The sequence below is a fragment of the Budorcas taxicolor genome, chromosome 3 (assembly GCF_023091745.1).
Source record: "Budorcas taxicolor isolate Tak-1 chromosome 3, Takin1.1, whole genome shotgun sequence".
Lineage (NCBI taxonomy): Eukaryota > Metazoa > Chordata > Mammalia > Artiodactyla > Bovidae > Budorcas > Budorcas taxicolor.
In genome coordinates, this window is record NC_068912.1 from 94107896 (window position 1) to 94129827 (window position 21932).

General features: G+C 42.7%; 1 protein-coding gene across 1 annotated transcript in view; it reads left to right on the forward strand.

Moving 5' to 3' along the window:
* ORC1 (origin recognition complex subunit 1) overlaps positions 1-19888 on the forward strand; it is a 30266-nt gene extending 10378 nt beyond the window's left edge. Inside the window, exons 6-16 of the mRNA XM_052637782.1 lie at positions 799-900; positions 3195-3390; positions 8628-8725; positions 9639-9740; positions 10144-10315; positions 11006-11113; positions 11390-11539; positions 12216-12335; positions 16702-16871; positions 17829-17916; positions 19694-19888. Of these exons, the coding sequence (XP_052493742.1) occupies positions 799-900; positions 3195-3390; positions 8628-8725; positions 9639-9740; positions 10144-10315; positions 11006-11113; positions 11390-11539; positions 12216-12335; positions 16702-16871; positions 17829-17916; positions 19694-19888 (1501 nt within the window). The remainder of the gene's footprint in view (positions 1-798; positions 901-3194; positions 3391-8627; positions 8726-9638; positions 9741-10143; positions 10316-11005; positions 11114-11389; positions 11540-12215; positions 12336-16701; positions 16872-17828; positions 17917-19693) is intronic.
* The last annotated feature ends 2044 nt before the right edge of the window (positions 19889-21932 follow it).

A 21932-nucleotide genomic window follows, 5' to 3' on the forward strand; every position in this document is an offset into this window, starting at 1 on the left:
GTTTCTTTCTGTTTTTTAAAACTGGAAACCATTTTCAAATACATAAAATACAAGAAGATAATGCATCTATAACAACTCTGAAGTTTGACACTGGGCATTGTCTGTACATAATGGGCTGTACAGACATGACAGTCCTGAAATTTTAGTGTTTCCTGCTCAGAAACTCTAGCACCTGGCTTTTCTGATTTTATTTGGTTTCCTTTTTTTTTTTAAGGTTTTTTTTTTTTTTTAATGTGTATCATTTTTAATGTCTTTGTTGAATTTGTTACAATATTGCTTCTGTTTAAGTTTTAAAGATTTTTAGCCCCAAGTTATATGGAATTTTAGTTCACCAACTAGGGATCAAACCTGGTTTGATCAAACTTGCACCCCCTGCATTGAAAGGCAAAGTCTTAACCACTGGACTTCCAGTAAAGTCCTTTACCTAGATTTCTTGATAAATGCTTTGCATTGAGAGTACACCTGCATTGCTACTAACCTTGAGTAGATAGTAAATTATAGATACATCAGAAATTTAAAAAGAATAAGAAACTCTGTGTAGAGTTAGTATTAATATATTCTGATTTCTAGTTGTGGAGGTGATGAGTCTACTTTAAATGATAAGCTTTTGGCAAACTTTAATCTCTGGGTTTGAGTCAAACTTCCATTATAAACTTCTTGGCAAATTTTGCTTAGCTCCTTCCAAAGTAGCTGTCGAAAGAATATGAGCCTGTTAGGCTACCTGACTCACTTCCAGTCCTGCGGCTGATAGCTGGCACCCAAAACCGCTTTCCGTAATCTTGCTCTGATATCTTGCAGGGAGGGTAAAGAACCAGAAGTTCAGGATGAAGCTCCCTCTACTTCCCGTATCCGCAGGAAGAGTTCTCTCTTGACTTTGAATCGGATTAGGCAGCAGCTTAGGTAAGACTGCTCCTTGGCGGGCAGAAAAACATCACTGCCATCTGTGAAATCTATAATCCTATTTCTTAAATCTTCTTAACATTTCTTGTTTATTTGCTAATCCATTGAAATTTACCTTTACCTAGTATGTCTGGAATTGTGTTAATTTCACATAGACATCATAGTTTGAAAGGGACAAGAAACACTGCCTTGGGCTTAGGTGGCTCCCGGGGCCCCATAATCGTCACACCCACCAAGACTATTAGTAGGGTGCCTAAGAACATGAACTTTGATTCTGGTTGACTTGGATTTGAACCTAGGCTTTGTCATTATGACTTTGTGACTTCCCTGGTGTCTCAGACAGTAAAAGCATCTGCCTACAATGCAGGAGACCCGGGTTCGATCTCTGGGTTGGGAAGATCCCCTGGAGAAGGAAATGGCAGCCAACTCCAATATTCTTGCCTGGAAAATCCCATGGACAGAGGAGCCTGGCAGGCTGTAGTCCATGGGGTCACAAAGAGTCGAACACCACTGAGCGATTTCACTTTGACTTTGTCATTTATTAGGTTGGTGCAAACATAATTGCAGTTTTGGACCATGAATTTTAAACCATTATAGCTAGGCTCAAACACATCTTTACTAACCAAAATAGGAATCATTACAATCAAATCATTTTTGCCAGTGAGAAATAAGTTTGTTTATTTATTAGTATAGCGTAAAAATTTGTGCTTTGGGATTCGAGGAACTCTTGGAAAGCATTTCTGTTTCCTGCTGGTTGTGGAAGTGTTTTCCCTGCAAAAAGTTGTTGAGATGCTTGGGGCAGTGGTAGTTGTTTGGCAGGAGGTCAGGTGAATGTAGTGGATGAGGCAAAACTTCAGAGCCTAATTCGTTCAGCTTTTGAAGTGTTGGCTGTGCATCGTGCAGTCAGGTGGTGTTGTGGAGAATTGGGCCCTTCTATTGACCAATGCTGGCTGCAGCCTTTGCAGTTTTCGGTGCATCTCATTGATTTGCTGAACATAGGTCTCAGATGTAATGGTTTCGCTGGGATTCAGAAAGCTGTAGTGGGTCAGACTGTCAGCAGACCATCAAGCAGAGACCGCAACCTCTTTTTGGTGGTTTTGGGAAGTGCTTTGGAGTTTCTTCTTGGTCCAGCCTCTGAGCTGGCTGTCACCAGTTGTCATATAAAATCCACTTTTTATTGTATGTCATAATCCGATTGAGAAATGGTTCATTGTTGTGTAGAATAAGAGACGACACTTCAAAATGACATTTTTAAAATTTGTGGTCAGCTCATGAGGCACCCAGGTATCAAGCTTTTTCACCTTTCCAATTTGCTTCAAATGCCGAATGTAGAATGTAGAAAGGTCGGTTTTAAGTTCTTCAGCAACTTCTTGTGTAGTTGTAAGAGGATCAGCTTCAATGAAGGGCTTCCCTGGTGACTCAGATGGTGAAGGATCTGCCTGCAATGCAGGACACCCAGGTTTGATCCCTAGGTCGGGAAGATCCCCTGGAGAAAGGAATGGCTACCCACTCCAGTATTCTTGTCTGGAGAATTCCATGGACAGAGGAGCCCAGTAGGCTACAGTCCACAGGGTTCACAAAGAATCAGACACAACTCAGCAAGTAACACTTTCAGCCTTGATGATCCTCTCAGTTGGTCACTCTCAACTTCTGATGACCAGTCACTCTGCTCCTCATCTTCAAGGCTTTTGTTCCTTTGCAAAACTTCTTGAACCACCACTGCACTGTATATTGGTTAGCAGTTCCTGGGCCAAATGCGTTGTTGATACTGTGAGTTGTCTCTGCTGCTTTACAACCCATTTTGAACTCGGATAAGAAAATTGCTTGAATTTGCCTTTTGTCTAACATCATTTCCCTAGTCTAAAATAAATATAAAATAAACAGCAAGTAATGTCGTTAGCAAAAAAACATGAAGCAACAAATACGCATTAAGATGATATATAGCATAACCACATGTATTTAAGAATGTATTACAATATCAAACAGCAAAGTTCACCAATGCAAAACTGAAGTTACTTTTGCACCAACTTCACCTTTCTAAGCTGTGGATTCCTCATCTGTAAAATGGGAAAAGTAATACACAAGTCACAAAGTTGTTGATGGGTTTAATGAAGTAATATAAATAAAGCCTTTAGCAGAGCTTCTCAGTAACAAGGGCCCAAGAACTGGAGCACATCTGATATTGCTCAGTTGCAGGAGAGACTGCAATACTCGCATCCACACTGACCTGTTAGGAGCTTCTTATTTAGACTTCACACACTGAATATCAGAAAATAACGTGTCCTGCCATTTAGGTTTTTAGGTAACAGTAAAAGTGACCAAAATGATGAAGAGTTTCTGCCAGCAGCTGAGATTTCAGACTCTGACAGTGAGGAGGAAGAGGCTTCCACAACCCCGCTTCCAAGGAGAACACCCAACAGTATGTCCAGGAACCTACGCTCTTCCATGAAGTCATCCTTACAGACCCCCTCCAAGACACCAAAGAAAACTGTAAGGTTCTTTTAGGTTTATTCCCAGTGAAGCTCCTCTCTTAATTTAGAAATTGTGATGACTAAAGTCACACAACTAGTAACAACTAGATTTTGAGAACATGTCTCTCAAATTCAAAGCTATGCCACTTGAAATATTCATAGAGGAAAGCTTCTTTTTTGGTGGTGGGGGAGAGTGTAGTGGATTTACAGTGTGTTTCAGGTGTAGAGCCAGTTGATTCCGCTATACATGTATCAGTTCTTTTTCAGATTCTTTTCCCATACAGGTTATTACAGAATATTGAATAGTGTGCCTTGTGTATTTATAGAGGAAAGTTCTAAGTGAACCCTAGGACTAAAATGGGGACGTCTGTCTGCTTTGTGTGAAACTGAGCAGAACATTGAAAGCTATTGAGAAAAGAGGTCCTACCGTGTTCAGATATGTTTGAAAAATATTTGGATTAAAGTTAAATTGGTTTCACTGTCACATGACTTCTCAGGGCCTTTAACTTATGTTATTGTGACCTTCCAGGAGACTATTAGTATATTAGGAAACTTTTCTTCATGAAGCATCGTGTTCCTTAGAGCAATTTAGAAATGCCTAATTAGGAGAATTTTTCTAAACCCATCTCCATTTCTCCATATCAAGAAAAATGTGATTGAGCTTGGGTTGAAATCAACAAAAGATCTTTAGGGAAAGAAATCCAACTCAGCAGCCCCCAACCTTTTTGGCACCATGGACTGGTTTCATGGAAGACAGTTTTCCCATGGACTGGGTTGAGGGAGGGTGGGTGTGTGGATTTAGGGATGACTCAGGCGCATCACATTTATTGTGCACTTTATTTCTATTATGATGTAAGCTCCACCTCCAGTCATCAGGCATTAGATCCTGGAGGTTGGGAACCTCTGCAATAGATCACCTTTGGAGACCAGGCAATCTTATATAAGGGAATAGCTCTGGTTTGATTCCATTTTCTGAGTCCCACCCAGAAGAATGGATTTAGGGTGTGGGGGGCCCTCTTTAGCATAATAAAAAAGGTCAGAGGACAGCCTTTTTAAAAAAAATACCTTCTCAGCAAGGTTTTGTTACTATTTCCCTGTTTTCTCCAAGTTAATAATGTAAAGCTGATTTGAGTCTTTAAGTGCTTCTCTGCTTTTGAGAAAAGGTGCAGAGATTGTCACTTTATATCTTGGCTGGAAGCAGAGGGTTGGTAGGTGAAACGCCTCCACAAAAGAGAGTGTTTTGTGAAAACCGTATGGATACTGCTGGGTAGCAGGCCTGCTCTAGTGAGCCAGTGGCAAGGAAAAGAATAGTAAAATAGGGCTGTTGGCCTAAGCTGGACAGTGACCCTGGGGTCTGGAGTGGAAAAATCTGGGGCAATTTCTCTGGGTACTATGTAGTGAATTGTGGAAATTCTGAACTAAAGTTTGGCCATATTTTCAAAAAAGTCTAAAGGAGAATCTTTTTTTAGGGATGATTTTTAAAATTTTAATCAGTAAATGCAACTCACGGGGGTGGAATAGAGGAGGATCTTATAAATCAAACCTAGCTTATGCCTTCTTCTCTACCCTGTATTGGGGCAGAATATTTAGGATTTCTTAATATTTGTCTTTCTTTTAAGATAAGTTTATTGGAAAAAGTATATAACCCGTACTTTTATTCATTCCTTCATCAGTTCAGTTCAGTTCAGTCACTCAGTCGTGTCTGACTCTTTGTGACCCCATGATCTGCAGCACACTAGGCCTCCCTGTCCATCACCAACCCCCGGAGTCTACTCAAGTACATGTCCATTGAGTTGGTGATGCCATCCAACCATCTCATCCTCTGACATCCCCTTCTTCTCCCACCTTCAATCTTTCCCAGCATCAGGGTCTTTTCAAATGACTCAGTTCTTCACGTCAGGTGGCCAAAGTATTAGAGCTTCAGCTTCAGCATAACTCCTTGCAATGAAGATTCAGGACTGATTTCCTTTAGGATGGACTGGTTGAATCTCCTTGTAGTCCAACGGACTCTCGAGAGTCTTCTCCAACACTACAGTTTAAAAGCATCAATTCTTCGGCACTCAGCTTTCTTTATAGTCCAACTCTCACCACTGGAAAAACCATAGCCTTGACTAGATGGACCTTTGCTGGCAAAGTAATAATGTCTCTGCTTTTCAATATGCTGTCTCTTTTGGTCATAACTTGCCTTCCAAAGAGCAAGCGTATTTTAATTCCATGGCTGCAATCACCATCTGCAGTGATTTTGGGGCCCCCAAAAATAAACTCTGTCACTGTTTCCACTGTTTCCCCATTATTTGCCATGAAGTAATGGGACTAGATGCCATGATCTTAGTTTTCTGAATGTTGAGTTTTAAGCCACCTTTTTCACTCTGTTTCACTTTCATCAAGAGGCTCTTTAGTTCCTCACTTTCTACCATGAGGGTGGTGTCATCTGCATATCTGAGGTTATTGATATTTCTCCCAGCAATCTTGTTCTAGATTGTGCTTCATCCAGCCCAGTGTTTGTCATGATGTTCAGTTCAGTTCAGTTCAGTTCAGTCACTCAGTCGTGTCTGACTCTTTGTGACCCCGTGAATCGCAGCACACCAGGCCTCCCTGTCCATCACCAACTCCCGGAGTTCACTCAGACTCACGTCCATCAAGTCAGTGATGCCATCCAGCCGTCTCATCCTCGGTCGTCCCCTTCTCCTCCTGCCCCCAATCCCTCCCAGCATCAGGGTCTTTTCCAGTGAGTCAACTCTTCGCATGAAGTGGCCAAAGTAGTTTGTCATGATGTACTCTGCATATAAGTTAAATAAGCAGGGTGACAATATACAGCCTTGATGTATTCCTTTCCCGATTTGGAACCAGTCTGTTTTTCCACGTCCAGTTGCTTCATGACCTGCATACAGATTTTTCAAGAAACAGGTAAGATGGTCTGGTATTCCCATCTCTTGAAGAATTTTCCACAGTTTATTGTGATCCACACAGTCAAAGGCTTTGGCACAGTCAATAAAGCAGATGTTTCTCTGGAACTTTCTTGCCTTTTCAGTGATCCAGTGGATGTTGGCAATTTGATCTCTGGTTCCCCTGCCTTTTCTAAATTCAGCTCAAAAATCTGGAAGTTCAGGGTTCACGTACTGCTGAAGCCTGGCTTGGAGAATTTTGAGCATTACTTTACTAGCGTGTGAGATGAGTGCAACTGTGCGGTAGTTTGAGCATTCTTTGGCATTCCCTTTCTTTGGGATTGGAATGAAACCTGACCTTTTCCAGTCCTGTGGCCACTGCTGAGTTTTCCAAATGTGCTGGCATATTGAGTGCAGCGCTTTCACAGCATTACCTTTTATGATTTGAAATAGCTCAACTGGAATTCCATCACCTCCACTAGCTTTGTTTATAGTAATGCTTCCTATCGCCCACTTGACTTCACATTCCAGGATGTCTGGCTCTCGGTTAGTGATCATACCATTGTGATTATCTAGGTCAGGAAGATCTTTTTTGTACAGTTTTTCTGTGTATGCTTGCAACCTCTTCTTAATATCTTCTGCTTCTATTAGGTCCATACCATTTCTTTCCATTATTGTGCCCATCTTTTCATGAAATGTTTCCATGTTATCTCTACTTTCCTTGAAGAAATCTCATAGTCTTTCCCATTCCATTGTTTTCCTCTATCATATCTAATCCCTTGAATCTATTTCTCACTTCCACTGTATAATCATAAGGAATTTGATTTAGGTCATACCTGAATGGTCTAGTGGTTTTCCCACTTTCTTCAATTTAAGTCTGAATTTGGCAATAAGGAGTTCATGATCTGAGCCACAGTCAGCTCCCGGTCTTGTTTTTGCTGACTGTATAGAACTTCTCCATCTTTGGCTGCAAAGAATATAATCAATCTGATTTTGATGTTGACCATCTGGTGATGTCCATGTGTAGAGTCTTCTCTTGTGTTGTTGGAAGAGGGTGTTTGCTATGACCAGTGCATTCTCTTGGCAAAACTCTATTAGTCTTTGCCCTGCTTCATTCTGTACTCCAAGGCCAAATTTCCCTGTTACTCCAGGTGTTTCTTGACTTCCTACTTTTGCATTCCAGTCCCCTATAATGAAAAGGACATGAGTGTTAGTTCTAGAAGGTCTTGTAGGTTCATAGAACTGTTCAACTTCAGCATTACTGGTCAGGGCATAGGCTTAGATTACTGTGATATTGAATGGTTTGCCTTGGAAACGAACAGAGATCATTCTGTCATTTTTGAGATTGCCTCCAAGTACTGCATTTTGTACTCTTTTGTTGACCATGATGGCTACTCCATTTCTTCTGAGGGATTCCTGCACACAGTAATAGATATAATGGTCATCTGAGTTAAATTCACCCATTCCAGTCCATTTTAGTTCACTGGTTCCTAAAATGTCAATGTTCACTCTTGTCATCTTCTGTTTGACCACTTCCAATTTGCCTTGATTCACGGACCTAACATTCCAGGTTTCTATGCAATATTGTTCTTTACAGCATCAGACTTTACTTCCATCACCAGTTATATCCACAACTGGGTGTTGTTTTTGCTTTGGCTCCATCCCTTCATTCTTTCTGAAGTTATTTCTCCACTGATCTCTAGTAGCATATTGGGCACCTACCAACCTGGGGAGTTCATCTTTTAGTGTCCTATCTTTTTGCCTTTTCATACTGTTCATGGGGTTCTCAAGGCAAGAATACTGAAGTGGTTTGCCATTCCCTTCTCCAGTGGACCACATTTTGTCAGAATTCTCCACTGTGACCCGTCCGTCTTGTGTGGCCCTACATGGTATGGCTCATAGTTTCATTGAGTCAGACTGACAGTGTTTTCCTATCCTAATACTATATGTAAATTAGAAATAAGAAATTGTTTGGACTGTGAACAAAATATAGGTGTAATGTGAGGGGAGAAAGGGAGAATCTTGGCACTTTATACAGGAAAAGACTAAGAGGAGTTGATTCGCTGCCTCTCTTGCTTTTATCGGATCATCACAAATCAGATTTGCTGATGCATCCTGGATGGAGTTTGCTTTGTTTTTCCCTTCTAAAATATGTTCTCTCTCTTTTAAAAATCTTTGTTTTGGAGTATTGGTGACTTACAATGCTGTGTTAGTTTCAGGTGTACAGCAGTGATTCAGTTATATACATATATAGATCCACTGTTTTTCAGATTCTTTTCCCATTTAGGTTATTACAGAATAGCAAGTCGAGTTCTCTGTGCTGTACAGTAGGTCCTTGTTGATTATCTAAATTTCCCTCTTTTGAACACAGCCTGAGCCCAGAACACCACGTGATGCCACTCCCCAGATCCGCAGCCGAAACCTGCCTGCCCAGGAGCCCACCAACATGCTGGAGGAGGCCCGGCTAAGGTGACGCCGCTCTGGGGCCCCTTTCAGATAAGCTGAAACAGACCTCTGCTTTTATTCATGTGCACTGGCAGTGCTTCATAGTCATTGTGTATATAATAACAAAGTGAAAGTCACTCAGTTGTGTCTGACTCTTTGCAACCCCACGGACTATCCAGTTCATTGAATTCTCTCGGCAAGAATACTGGGGTGGGTAGCCTTTCCCTTCTCCAGGGGATCTTCCCAAACCAGGGATCAAACCCAGGTCTCCCGCACTGCAGGCAGATTCTTTACCAGCTGAGCCACAAGGGAAGCCCAAGAATACTGGAATGGGTAGCCTATCTCTTCTCCAGCAGATCTTCCCGACCCAGGAATCCAACTGGGGTCTCCTGCATTGCAGGCGGATTCTTTACCAACTAAGCTATCAGGGAAGCCCAGTATATAATAAAGTTAGAGGGTAAAATGAAGGTGCATGTTTAGAAAGAAGAAACCTCTCAAGCAGTGTCTGAGTGAACTACTGTGGACAAGTTCTGGGAGGAGTCTGCAGTGCACTGCTACCCCTTTCTCAGGGACGCAAGGTCATGACACTGCTTCTCAGTTGCAGTACGTTTTAGAACTTTGTGGGGACTTTTTAACAATAGGTGAGCCTAGATCCTGCCAGAAATCAGCTGAATCATAATCTCATGTGAGATGAGGTCCACCCACGTGATCTGGGTAAAGCTCCCAAGTAATACGTACTCTTGATTAGAACCACTGAGCTGGGTAATTTGTCTGGGTGGAGAAGGGCCAAATGAAGAGGTTTAAGAATGAAGGCATTCCCGTGGATTTGTGATTAAGGTTTCCAGTAGAAACTGTAGATAAGCCTTTTCCTTTATTACAGAGTTGATAGTAAATTGTTTCTAATGCCCTCTTTTTCTCTCATTTACCACCACTGTAGGCTGCATGTTTCTGCTGTACCCGAGTCTCTTCCCTGTCGGGAACAGGAATTCCAAGACATTTACAACTTTGTGGAAAGCAAACTCCTTGACCACACTGGAGGGTGAGTTGTGTTGAGGGGGGCAGAATGGTCAGGAGGCCCCTGCTAGTGTACCACCATAGGCGCAGTTCAACCAAGCAGTCTTTCCCTAGTGTTGGAAAAACAGGCAAGCTCACTGCTGAAGCAGCTTTTGTTATGACAGTATTTCTATAGGAATTTCGTCTTACACAGAAAATAACTCTGGCCTTTTGGGGGAGGCATTTTGCATACAGCATTGCTTATGGAATGAGTGACTGTATATAAACAGGTCCTGCTCTAATCAGCTTCCAAAAATGACCCCTACTCCTCCCACCTCCACATTTCAGGGGTCTCTGTCCTTCCTTCAGCATACATCCTCATACTCATAACTGACGATAGTGTGACGCAGCTACACAGATCTAGCCGGGGTCTTCTCCTCTCGCCCCAGGTGCATGTACATCTCCGGGGTCCCTGGGACAGGGAAGACTGCCACTGTGCACGAGGTGATATGTTGCCTGCAGCAGGCGGCCCAAGCCAATGAAGTTCCTCCCTTTCAATACATTGAGGTCAATGGCATGAAGCTGACAGAACCCCACCAAGTCTACGTGCAAATCTTGCAGGTGAGCAGAGCTTGTTGAGCTTTCTTGGTTTATTTTGTTTTGGTTTGGGGTGTTTTTTTTGGTCAAGCAGCTTGCGGGATCCTAGTTCCCCAACCAGGGATTCAACCCAGGCCCTCAGCAGTGAAAGTGCAGAGTCTCAGCCACTGGATTGCCAGGGAATTCCGATTTGGGCTTTTTGGAAAATATCGTTTCTGGGTGGCACATGAAAAGGGAAAGGTTTAGTTAGTTTTGTGCATATAATATGTTTTCAACTTGCCATATGTGTAGCAGTAGAAAGGGCAAAGAAGGCAGAATTCGTGCCCTCAAGGACCTCGAAGTCTGGGAGCTAGTACTTACCAGGAGGGTGAAAACCATTTGTATACAGCAGGCATGGCAGTACACTAGAAAAGGGTAGGCTGGACTTTGAGTCTCACTCTTTGACTCACTAGCTGCTGTCCCGGAACAAGTAACGTCCAGTCATGCAGTGATGATTCTGGAGGGGCTTCTGGGATTGGTCTGTGGCTCGTGTGCATTTCAGACACAATTTATGCCTCTTGTGGCCTTCTCTCCTCCCGGTGGAAGGCAGAGGGTAAGATCCTGAAGTCCTCAGGCTAAATACCTTCCTCTACAGGCAGATTGAACTTTAAACTCTTAAAAGGGGAGTCAAATCCTTAGAGTGTACCACTCCCATTCTTTTCCCCCTCACTGCAGAAGCTGACAGGTAAAAGGGCAACAGCTAACCACGCAGCAGAACTGCTTGCTAAGCGATTCTGCACTCAAGCGTCCTCTCAGGAGACCACCGTGCTGCTTGTGGATGAGGTGAGAAGGCGCCCACGGGAGGACCGGAGTGGCTCTGGACTGATGTTCAGGAGCAGATACAAGGCAGGAGGGAAGGCCTGGCTCCCTTCTCCTGCACTTGGGCACATTCTCTGGTGCTGGGGGCGGCGGGGCAGGGCATGTGTCCATCGACATCCTTGCTGCTCAGGCGGTGTGACCTGCGGGCAGGTGCTGCTGAAGCAGTGGTAACCAGCTCCTCTCTGGGGGCCCGGCTCGTTCTCTGTGGTTGACCCTGCGTCTCTCTCCATTTCCTGGCAGCTTGACCTCCTGTGGACCCAGAAACAAGACGTGATGTACAATCTCTTTGACTGGCCCACTCACAAGGAGGCCCGCCTTGTGGTCCTGACCATTGCTAACACCATGGACCTGCCAGAGCGCATCATGATGAACCGGGTGTCCAGCCGACTGGTAGGGCCATTCTCGAGCTGTTCTTATAGTCCCAGAAGCTGGGCCGAGGAGCTCTGCAAAAGTGAATACATGGGGATCTAAAATAGATGGGGAAAGGAAGAAGTGTGACTTCTGAAATTCTGGTAATTTCTACATTAGAATTAAATATGTCACCATTGCATGGCTTTCTACAAATGTATCTTCTTGGGCTTCTACTACTACCTCTGCACTCAAACTGCACAGAGCACTAAACATTTAATTATTTTAAAAACCATTTAAGTGCTTAGCCCTTGGCAGGCAGTGTTAGATGCACGGAATATGGCAGTGAACAGGGCAGACCCGGTCTCTGGCCTTGTGGACCTTGTGGTTCAGCAGAAGTGAAACCAGACGCTCAGCCGATGTTATAGAGCCAAAGATCCTCTAACGAGAGCACCTCTGCCCAGATCTACTAGTAAATGATTCCGGTAGAATAAAGTTTCTTTTAAACTAAATGGAAAAATCATTGAGAACTACCGCCCTATAGGGTCCCACAGGCCATTGTCAGTAACAAAAGGAGCAGGAAGCAGTGGTAGTCCTGGGATGAATGTGTAAATTGTTATCTGAGACTTGGTTTGGGGGATTTGCAAGTGGCTTTCCACCAGGACTGTCCCGAGTGGGAAACCCATGAACTTGTTCCTCTGTCGTCTCGGCTCCCCAGGGTCTAACCAGGATGTGCTTCCAGCCCTATACTCACAGCCAGCTGCAGCAGATCCTACTGTCCCGACTCAGACACGTAAAGGCTTTTGAGGATGATACCATCCAGCTGGCAGCCAGGAAGGTAAGTCGCCTTTGGGACGCCCCTAGCCACACTGACAGTGTTTGCTGACTACCTGCCCATGTCAGGCCCTAGACTGGGTGCTCTGGAGGTGAAGAAAAAATTAGGAAGTCCTATAAAAACAAATTCCAGAAAATAGAAACAAAATTCTGAAAAATTCCTTAAGCTTCTTACTGTAGGATTAATTATTAAAAGGCTTTGAGTATGATGGGCGCATATATATATATATATAAACAAAGATTAATTGATTCAGAGTGTTTTGTGTGATTAGAAGAGCAACATAGTCAATGAGGTAGACAGACATGGTTTGAACACTAATAGGTGTGTGGCAAGTTATAGAAAAGTTACTTTAAAACTTCTGGGCTCCAGTTTTCTGAAAAATGGGAATGATAAGAGCTATGTCATAGGGTCATTGTGGGAATTAAATGAGACCGTGTCTGTAATGTGCCTAGCAGGGTGCATGCTCTGTGGTGGGTATGACGTGTGGCATTCTCCCACTTGAGGCGCACTGGGAGAATGCCAACCGAGATTCCATTGAGAGTTCTCCAAGGCTGCTGAGGAACAAAGCAGGTTAAACGTCTACCTGGGGCTGAACAAAAGAAACCACACAGCCACAGTATTTCAGCACTTAAAAGAATTGTAAACTTATGTCTAGTTTCTCGCCAGAAACAATGTGAATTCGGAATGGTTATAGCAGCAACACCTGTCTATAACACGTGCTCAGAGCTGAGCACTCTAAGTATTAGGGTAACCAGAGAGCCAGATATGGTGTTTATCTCCAAGCTATGCTTTCCAGGAGAGAGAGCCTCAAAGTTACTCTCTACCCCCTCTGTTGGGTAGAGTTTCTCCACCCCTCAGTTCAGTTCTGTTGCTCAGTCATGTCCTACTCTTTGCAAACCCATGGATTGCAGCACGCCAGGCTTCCCTGTCCATCACCAATTCCCAGAGCTTGCTCAAACTCATGTCCATCCCATCGGTGATGCCATCCAACCATCTCATCCTTTGTGGTCCCCTTCTCCTCCTGCCTTCAGTCTTTCCCAGCATCAGGGTCTTTTCCAATGAGTCAGTTCTTTGCATCAGGTGGCCAAAGTATTGGAGCTTCAGCATCAGTCGTTCCAATGAATATTAAGGACTGGTTTCTTTTAGGATTGACTGGTTTGATCTCCTTGCTGTCCAAGGGACTCTGAAGAGTCTATTCCAACACCACAGTTCAAAAGCATCAATTCTACCCCTGCAGTCATACAATTTCTGAAAGTTCTTTTTCCCCCTATGAATTGCCCTTTTATATACCATCCTACGTATTTGAGGTTTTCTTCCTTTGACCAGGGGAGGTGGGCTGGAGTCAGGGAGGGTGGAGGTCTTCAAATTGAGTATGCAAATAGTAACTGTTTCTATTTAGTAAGGGACATCCCCTTCTTGGCAACAGTTGCTGGTGTTCCAGGTCGATAAACTTTATCTTTCCTTGAGAATAAATGTCTGGTCTCCTGCCATGGTATAAGTGGGATAATCTCCAGGGCAGAGAGTTTTATGGAAACAGCACAAATTACCAAGGCATAACACTTTCTCACAGAGCCCTCAGTTACTCTAATGTTCACCCAACAGCATGAAATGGGGCAGAGGCCTAGGCAAGGGTCAGCAAACTCCTTTTGTGAAGGGCCAGTAGTAAATGTTTTAGGTTTTGTGGGCCATAATGGTCTGTTACCACTATTCAGTCCTGCCCTTATATTGTGAAAGCAGCCAGGTAAACAAATGTGCAAAGCTGTGTTTCAATAAAAATTATTTACAAAAACATGTGGCAGGCCATAGTTTGCTGACTCCTAATCTAGGGCATCCGTTTCTTAACTTTCAACCAGTCCTCCTCATTTTAGACAAAGTTCCCCCTTTACCCCCAGTTCCAGTACCACTAACAATTTGAGTGTTTTGAAGATTTTCAGTGTAGCTTTAGGTTTGTTCTTGGATTCCTCACTACTGATTCAGGACTGGGCTTTCTACAGTCAGCTAAGTCAGCCATTACTACCCTGCCACCTCTTTCTAACTTTCAGAATTATATTGTTTACTGCTCTCCAGTTGCTTGCTTATTTAGGGTTCTTGGTCTTTAAATAATGTTTCAGAAGGCTTCAAATTTGGCTGCTGTTTTTACCCAAAACTCTTGCCTGTAATTTCAAACCTCTCTTTTGTTCCTTAACATAAAAAGAAACATACCTATATTGTTTATCTTGTAGTTATGATATCTGACGTCTTTGTGAGTTTACTTCTATTACTTCTATAAACAAGGCCACATCTCTATGGCCTTGTTTCCTTGTTTTTTGTGTTTTGCTCCTTGGAGCTTTATCTGGAAGTTGATTGAGGCCTGGGTTGAACTTGAATTCATTTAGTTCGTTTTGTGCTTCTGTCAGTTACCAAGGGGCACTGCCAACTGGGACCATTTTTAAACAAAATTCTCCACTGAGGGTTTTTAGGAGACACAACATAAATTTGGACTGCAGATCCACATGAGGGCTTGTGGTTTAAAGACTCAGAGGGTTTTTCCCCCCTAACACTCCTCAATACCGAAGTCACACAGGCCGTTTTTCTTGCCATCCCTTCTGCATGAAGAGTGTCACTCACCCTCATACTGGGGGTGTGGTGGTGTCTGGACCCCAAGTTTATGCAAGGCCCTCTCAGATTCCATGTTTGGTGGCCCCCGCTTTTTCTCTTGATTCCCTCACACCAGTAGCAGTCAAAAAGAGTGCTTATGGTCTCCAAGACTCATGCGCTTGGAGGGGGAACTGCTTTGGGTGTTTTCTTGCTTCCCAGGGTCCCATGCCCACTCTGATTCTAGGCCTCTGCAGCAGCCCTTGAGTCCCTGCTATTATCCACTGTATGGAGCTGCTCCATGAGGGAAGGAGGAAAGAAAGGGAGGAAACACCCCCCAGGACATCCTCACCAGCTGAATATGGGGGATTAGAAGGAGGGAATAATATACACTGCTGTTCATATTTCTGTCTTGGGTCACTGGAAAAGTGACCCAAAAGTATTTTGAATGTCTTATAGTTGAATTTTGAAAACAGAAATAGAAAACATATAAAAACTATAATCCCACTTCCCAGAAATAACTCTTTTTAATGTCCTAGTTTGGTATATGTGTGTATACCTATATAATTTGCTTTTCTGTTGTTTAATCTTATCACTTTATTTTTGATTTGTTTCAGTATTTATTTGTTTATTTGGTTGTGCTGCCTTGTTGCAGCACACAGGATCTTTACTTGCAACATGTGAAAACTTAGTTGTGGCATGTGGGATCCAGTTCTGCAGCCAGAGATGGAACCCCGGGCTCCCTGCATTGGGAGCACAGAGTTTTAGCCACTGGACCACCAGAGAATTCCCTACAGTTTACTTTTTAAATCTGATGTTGTATAAATTTTGGAAGAAAATATTTTGGGGGGGATACCATCAGACAGGATGTCATCGCCTGCAGTGGTTGTTAGGCAAATGATGGTGTTGCTGGCAAGCACCGGGAATACCGAAACAGAGGTGCCTGCAGACAGTGCTGAGTTCAGGAGTTCCCTCAGTGCAATTTAAAATGCAAGGGCCCTCTGTCACCTCGGGAGAGAGTATAGGCTTCCCTGGGAAGGGAGCCCAGGAGCCCCTCAGCCCCAGTGCACATGGAAGGGCAGGCACAGAAGTACAGCCGTTGGCATGGGGGATTGGTCTGATTCATCTAATCACAGATTCCTCTGGGTCCTCCAGTTTCATGGCTTCATTCCCTCTTGATTCTGGTTCATTTAGCCATTGGCCAGGTGGTTTCCAAAACTGACCACGTGCTATGAACCTCAGGCTCTGGCAAAATAGGCTCCACTTCAGTCTCTTGGCTTTTTCTCTTTATGCAAGGAATAGACCCTTGTTTCTCCAGATGGTTCAATAATCATCTTGGGCCAGGGGTCTCTTCTTGTAGATTTCTTCATTTCTCTATTATTAAATACAGCTGAGAATTTCTGCCTTTTCCATTCTGGAATTATCTGCAAGGCCAAGACAAAGGTGTGGACTCGGGGAAGAGTTCCAGACACAGTACAATAATTTACAGTGTACCTGGGCTCCCACCAGGTTCCCAGCAAGGGCTAAGTACTTAATTTCAGGCTTAAGTCCATTCGTCTTTATTGAATTTGCTGCAATGTTGCTTCTGTTCCATACCCAAGAGGTATGTGGGATCTTAACTCCCTGACCAGGGATCGAACACTCAGCCCATGCATCGGAAGGTGAAGTCGTAACCACTGGATCACCGGGAGAGTCCCCCTACCTTTCCTTTTTAGCTGCACACAGAACCAGTTGGTTTTTCTCATGGACTGAGAGGACACGGGGATCTCAAGGAATAAAACATTGCCTCTTGTAGGTAGCAGCCCTCTCTGGAGATGCACGACGCTGCCTGGACATTTGTAGGCGTGCCACAGAGATCTGTGAGTTCTCCTGCCAGAAGCCCGACTGCCCTGGCCTGGTTACTACCGCCCATTTACTAGAAGCCATAGATGAGATGTTTTCATCATCATATATCACTGCCATCAAGTAAGACCCTTCTGCCTCCTGACTCCCAACCTCCGTTGGAAGGCACTTAAGGGGGCCACGGAACCATGTTCTCCTTTCAAAGCTTTCACTCATTCAGCCTGCATTTACCGACAATGCTGTTCTTTTTCTTCAGGGGCGTAGTCTAGTCAGAGAGACAGAAATGTAATCCTAGTATGATATATTGAGTTACACTATAGGTGTTTATGAAGTAAAGTGCTGTGGAAATAAGATCGAAGTAGCTATTCTCTAACTTTGAATGATGTACTCAGCCATGTAATGGGACTGCTGGTACATGTCCAGATATACTTGCTGTGTCCCCACACCTCCAAAGGGGTATTTTTCATATCATTTTGAGACTTTAGAGGGGGAAGGAGAATCCTTGCCAAATAATATAGGAACATAGGAGGAAACAGTTCCAAGTTTTTTCCTGTCTCTTCTCTAAAGACACAGAATATCTTTATTTGACTTTTCTCCAGGTTGGTGGTACAGGAAGTCCCCTACATACACATGAGTTCTGTTCTGAGAGTGTGTTCGTAAGTCCATGAAGTTAGCCTAGGTACCCAACTAACACAATTGGCTATATAGTACTGTACTGTAATAGGTTTATAATATTTTCACATAAATAATACATAAAAAACAACAACACAAAATAAGGAAAACATTTTTTCATCTTACAAAAGTATATAGTACAGTTCAACACCTGGCATACAGGAGCTGGCAACCAGTGCAGGCAAGCAGAGTTATTGACTAGAGCAGGGAGAGGTGGTGGGAGATGGTAGAGCTGAACGCTCATCAGCAATAGGAGATGGAGGGTAAGCTACCACTTTACTCACCCTGAGGTTGACGGCACAGGTTCTGGTTCCTTGCTGGACCCAGGTGCACGTTCGTATCTTTGAAGCTTCACATGTTTACTGTGCAGCCACTTCGGAGAATTCACATTTCCTCATTTTCTTTAAGAAATTCCTCCATTCTGGAACAGAGCTTCCTGAGAGCGATCCTTGCAGAGTTCCGTCGATCAGGACTGGAGGAAGCAACATTTCAACAGGTGATTGATCTGTTTTTCAAAAATCCTAGATTTTGCTCTGGTGCCTTTAAAATACGTGGGAATATCAAACCAGCTCGTTTTTATTGAGCTGGTATATTGAAAATAAAACCATACTGAATTGCATGAGGAGATATCTAGAGCAAATGATTTCTGCATATGAGATTGAAGCTTTACTATGTGCCAGATACTTTTATGCAAGTGGGAGATTCACAGATGAACAAAAGGTACTGCCCCGATAAAGTTTATGGTATAGTGGGAGGCATGGCTCTCAGAACAAGCCTTCTTTAAAAACAAATCACAAAGACCAATCCAAATGCTCTGAGCATAATTTCAGTTATATCAAGTAAAGGAATCATTAGGGCTCATGCCTTAGTGAGCCGGGGGCCTCCCACTTATTCTACACCTCTCATGTCTCTTCACCTTCCCACACTAGAGTCAAGTTCAATAGGGTCTTCTTTCCCCGCTGATTCTGCCAAGCCCATTCCCTTGGCTGTGGTTTCGATGGATAGTAGGTAGAGACAGTGGGAATCTCTCATCCATTCGTGTGAGTCACTAATCAGATGACAAGGCATTTTGGCTATCTTAAGAGAGTCATGGTTACTCCTGCCACTTAGCGGTGCTTCATGGAATTTCTTCACTTTGACGTTCAGAGCACTGGGCAGAAATCACATCGCATCAACACCTGCCTCAGGCCTTCTCTATGCTTTGTTTTAATTAAACAGTAGGATTCCCCTGGTCTGCATCAGTTCTAAGTTGGCTGCTAGACACTGGCGGAGGCGAGGTTTGTTTGAAACTGGTGTGCATATGTACTGGGCTGCCTTTGAAGACGAATTATCAAAGATGTTTGAGTATATACCCAGCAGTTTGTATGTCTTGTGTGTATATTTTAGATAAATAGAGAAGTCAGGAAAACATTTCCTTCGAGCTTTCTTCATTTCTTTATGTTTGGCTGCTCTGGGTCTTCGTTGCTACTCTTAGGTTTGCTCTTGCGGCGAGCAGGGGCTGCTCTGGCGGTGTTCGGGCTCCTCATCGTGGTAGCTGCTTCTGCAGAGCACAGGCTCTCGGTTTGCAGGCTTAGTAGCTGCGGTGCGTGGGCTTAGCTGCCCTGAGGCATGGGGAATCTTGCTGAACCAGGGATCGAACCCGTGTCCCCTGTGTTGGCAGGTGGGCTCTTCACTGGACCACTGGGGAAGTCCTGAATTCTGTTTTTAAATATTTAGTTGCTAATCATGTTTTGCCTGTTACTGGTTTTCTAAAGCCTGAGACAGCTCTTCTGCAGAGGGTCCTGTATTCTCTCTGGACTTTTGACTTTTCCAAGGGTCATGCCTTGGCACTTGCTCACTGTTTCTGCCAAGGAAAAATGCCTGTATAGCAAAATTTGACTTGAATTATGACAATCTCAATTGGAACCATCAGCCCCTGGAGATGAGGACTGTTTGTACAGCTGTGACAGTTACTAGGCATTTCATATCTATTAACTTATGAGGAATATCATATATTTAATAGATAAAACTGAAGCTTAAAAGAAATAACTGGCCCAGTTTGCTTATTTAGGTAATTGGTAGAACCAGGGTTCAGACCTGCTATTTTCTGATCCTCAGGCCAATACTACATTCTGTCCCTGTCTTTTCATCCCAGTGGGGCACCCCTTGGTTCCCTTCTGGGGTCCTGAGTATCCTGGAAAAGAAGTGTCTCAGTTTCCCAAAAGAAGAAATAATGATTGGATACAAGACTACCTTTCTGACTAGCTGACCTCAGGTTTGCTTTTTGTTTCTAGGTATACATTCAACACGTGGCGCTGTGCAGGATGGAGGGCCTCCCGTACCCCACCATGTCGGAGACGATGGCAGTGTGCTCTCGCCTGGGTGCCTGCCGTCTCCTCCTCGTGGAGCCTAGTAGGAATGACGTGCTCCTTCGGGTGCGGCTCAACATCAGCCAGGATGATGTGCTGTATGCTCTGAAAGAGGAGTGAAGGGCTTCACAAGGAAGGACTGTGATCTGTTTTCAAGGAGCCCTATTTCGTTTTTCTAAGCACATGGAATCATTGTAGCAAAGTATGGAAATGGCTGTCATGTATTTTGGGATTTTCCATTAAATCATTTACATTTCTGGGGTGTTTAGGAAGTTTTGTAGTCATTATAAATATCAAATTATAAAACCACACACCGTCCTTCCTATAGTAGGCCCTCTCTCTGGCTTTTATTTCTGTTAGTAGCCCTGCCATTTATTTAATGGTAACATACCATGTATATAAATACATGCACATAATTACTGTATCTATATAAAATAGTTCCAGGAGAGTAAGGAATTAGTTATATTGGTTGCCTCTGAGATGGCTACCTGCAGGGTTAGAGGAAGACCTTCACTCTATGTCATTATGTTTCTTTTAACTTTTGAACAATGTGAGTGTAACTTACTTAGTGTATAAAAAAGAACTGCCGAAAATAATATCAGTAATAAACAATCCCTAGCAACAAATAACTAGAAAATGGAATTTTTAAAAAGGTACCATCTGTCATTAAAAAAATCTTTAAAAATTACTTAGATGGCACAAAAAATTAAGGAACCTAGGAATAAATCTATTAATAATAAAGAGATAATTAATCTCAATTAATAATTTAAATATAAATAAATTCCAATTAAAATCTTGGTAGGGCTTTTTGTATAACTTCGCAAGTTAATTCTGATAAACCAACAACTGAACAAACTGATATCTAAAAACTCATGTCAGGTACTGAGGAAAACACATCATCCATGTCATAGTCCTGCCAGAAATGTTTGCTGTGAACCTACTGCTAATAAGAATTATCAGGGAAATCAAAATTTACCTAATGAAAGGAGCTAAATAGCTAAGTAGATGTAAGGACTTTGATTGGGTCATGGATTTAAGACATTAATACAGTTATAAGCATTATTATGGACTATATTCATATTAGGTAATAGGATTATGTAAATGTCAAGTTTTATGAGTGACAAATTATTGTGGTTGTGTAGAAGAATGTCCTTATTCTTAGGAGAATCATGATAAGGCACTGAGTGAAATAGAACATCTGCAACTGATACACACACATATATTTAAAACTGCATGTAATGGACTAAGGGTCAGTATCAGAATAAAGTATTTTACAATAAGAAAAAGGGAAAATGGGTAAATCAGGCATCCACAGAATAAGAAATATGAATGGCTAACAAATTAGAAACAGTAAAAGACGCCTGCAAGTCAAAACACTTTCATATCTATTAGAAAATCTTTCCATGGTGATGTGGAACAATTAGAACCCAAATGCCTCTTTGATATAAGTGTAAACTAGGACAACTGAATTGGGGATGATTTGGTAATATTTAATCTATAAAGTCCTATTTAGCCAGCAATTCCACTGCTAGAAATACACCCTAGAGAAGCATACACATACACAAGGAATGTATAAGAACATCCATAGCGCTAATGGCAAGCCATTGGAAAAGTGAATTATTTTCATACTATGAGATGCCATACAGAAATGAAAAGATCGATGCATGAAGCTTAAAACCAAGGTTGAGTATAAAAAGGAGTTAGGGAAAAATATGTGCAGGGAGTGATAACGACACAATGTTCAAGCTAGCAAAACAGTACAATATGTCTACCAGTAATAGTAATGCTCAGGAATAATAAACACCAAAATCAGGAGATTTTATCTGTTTGGGAAAGGGTTGCAACATGAGAGGTGGACAGGTAGCTTCAACTATATTTCTCAAACTTAAGGGAAGTGCCCACGTATTTAACTCACACAAGAAATAGAAACCGTTGAGTACCTGCTATGTACCATGCACTGCTCTAGATAAAGCACAAAAACTGCTTTTAAGTAGCTTGCATTCTAGTGAATGTTAAATATTGCACACTTTTGAATGTCTTAAATATTTCATTGTAAAATATTTTCAAATTTAATGAAAAGAAATATTGGAGTGAAATTTCCACTTTATTTACTTCTAATACTTTTTTTCTTGGCTACCCCGTGTGGCTTGTGGGATCTTGGTTG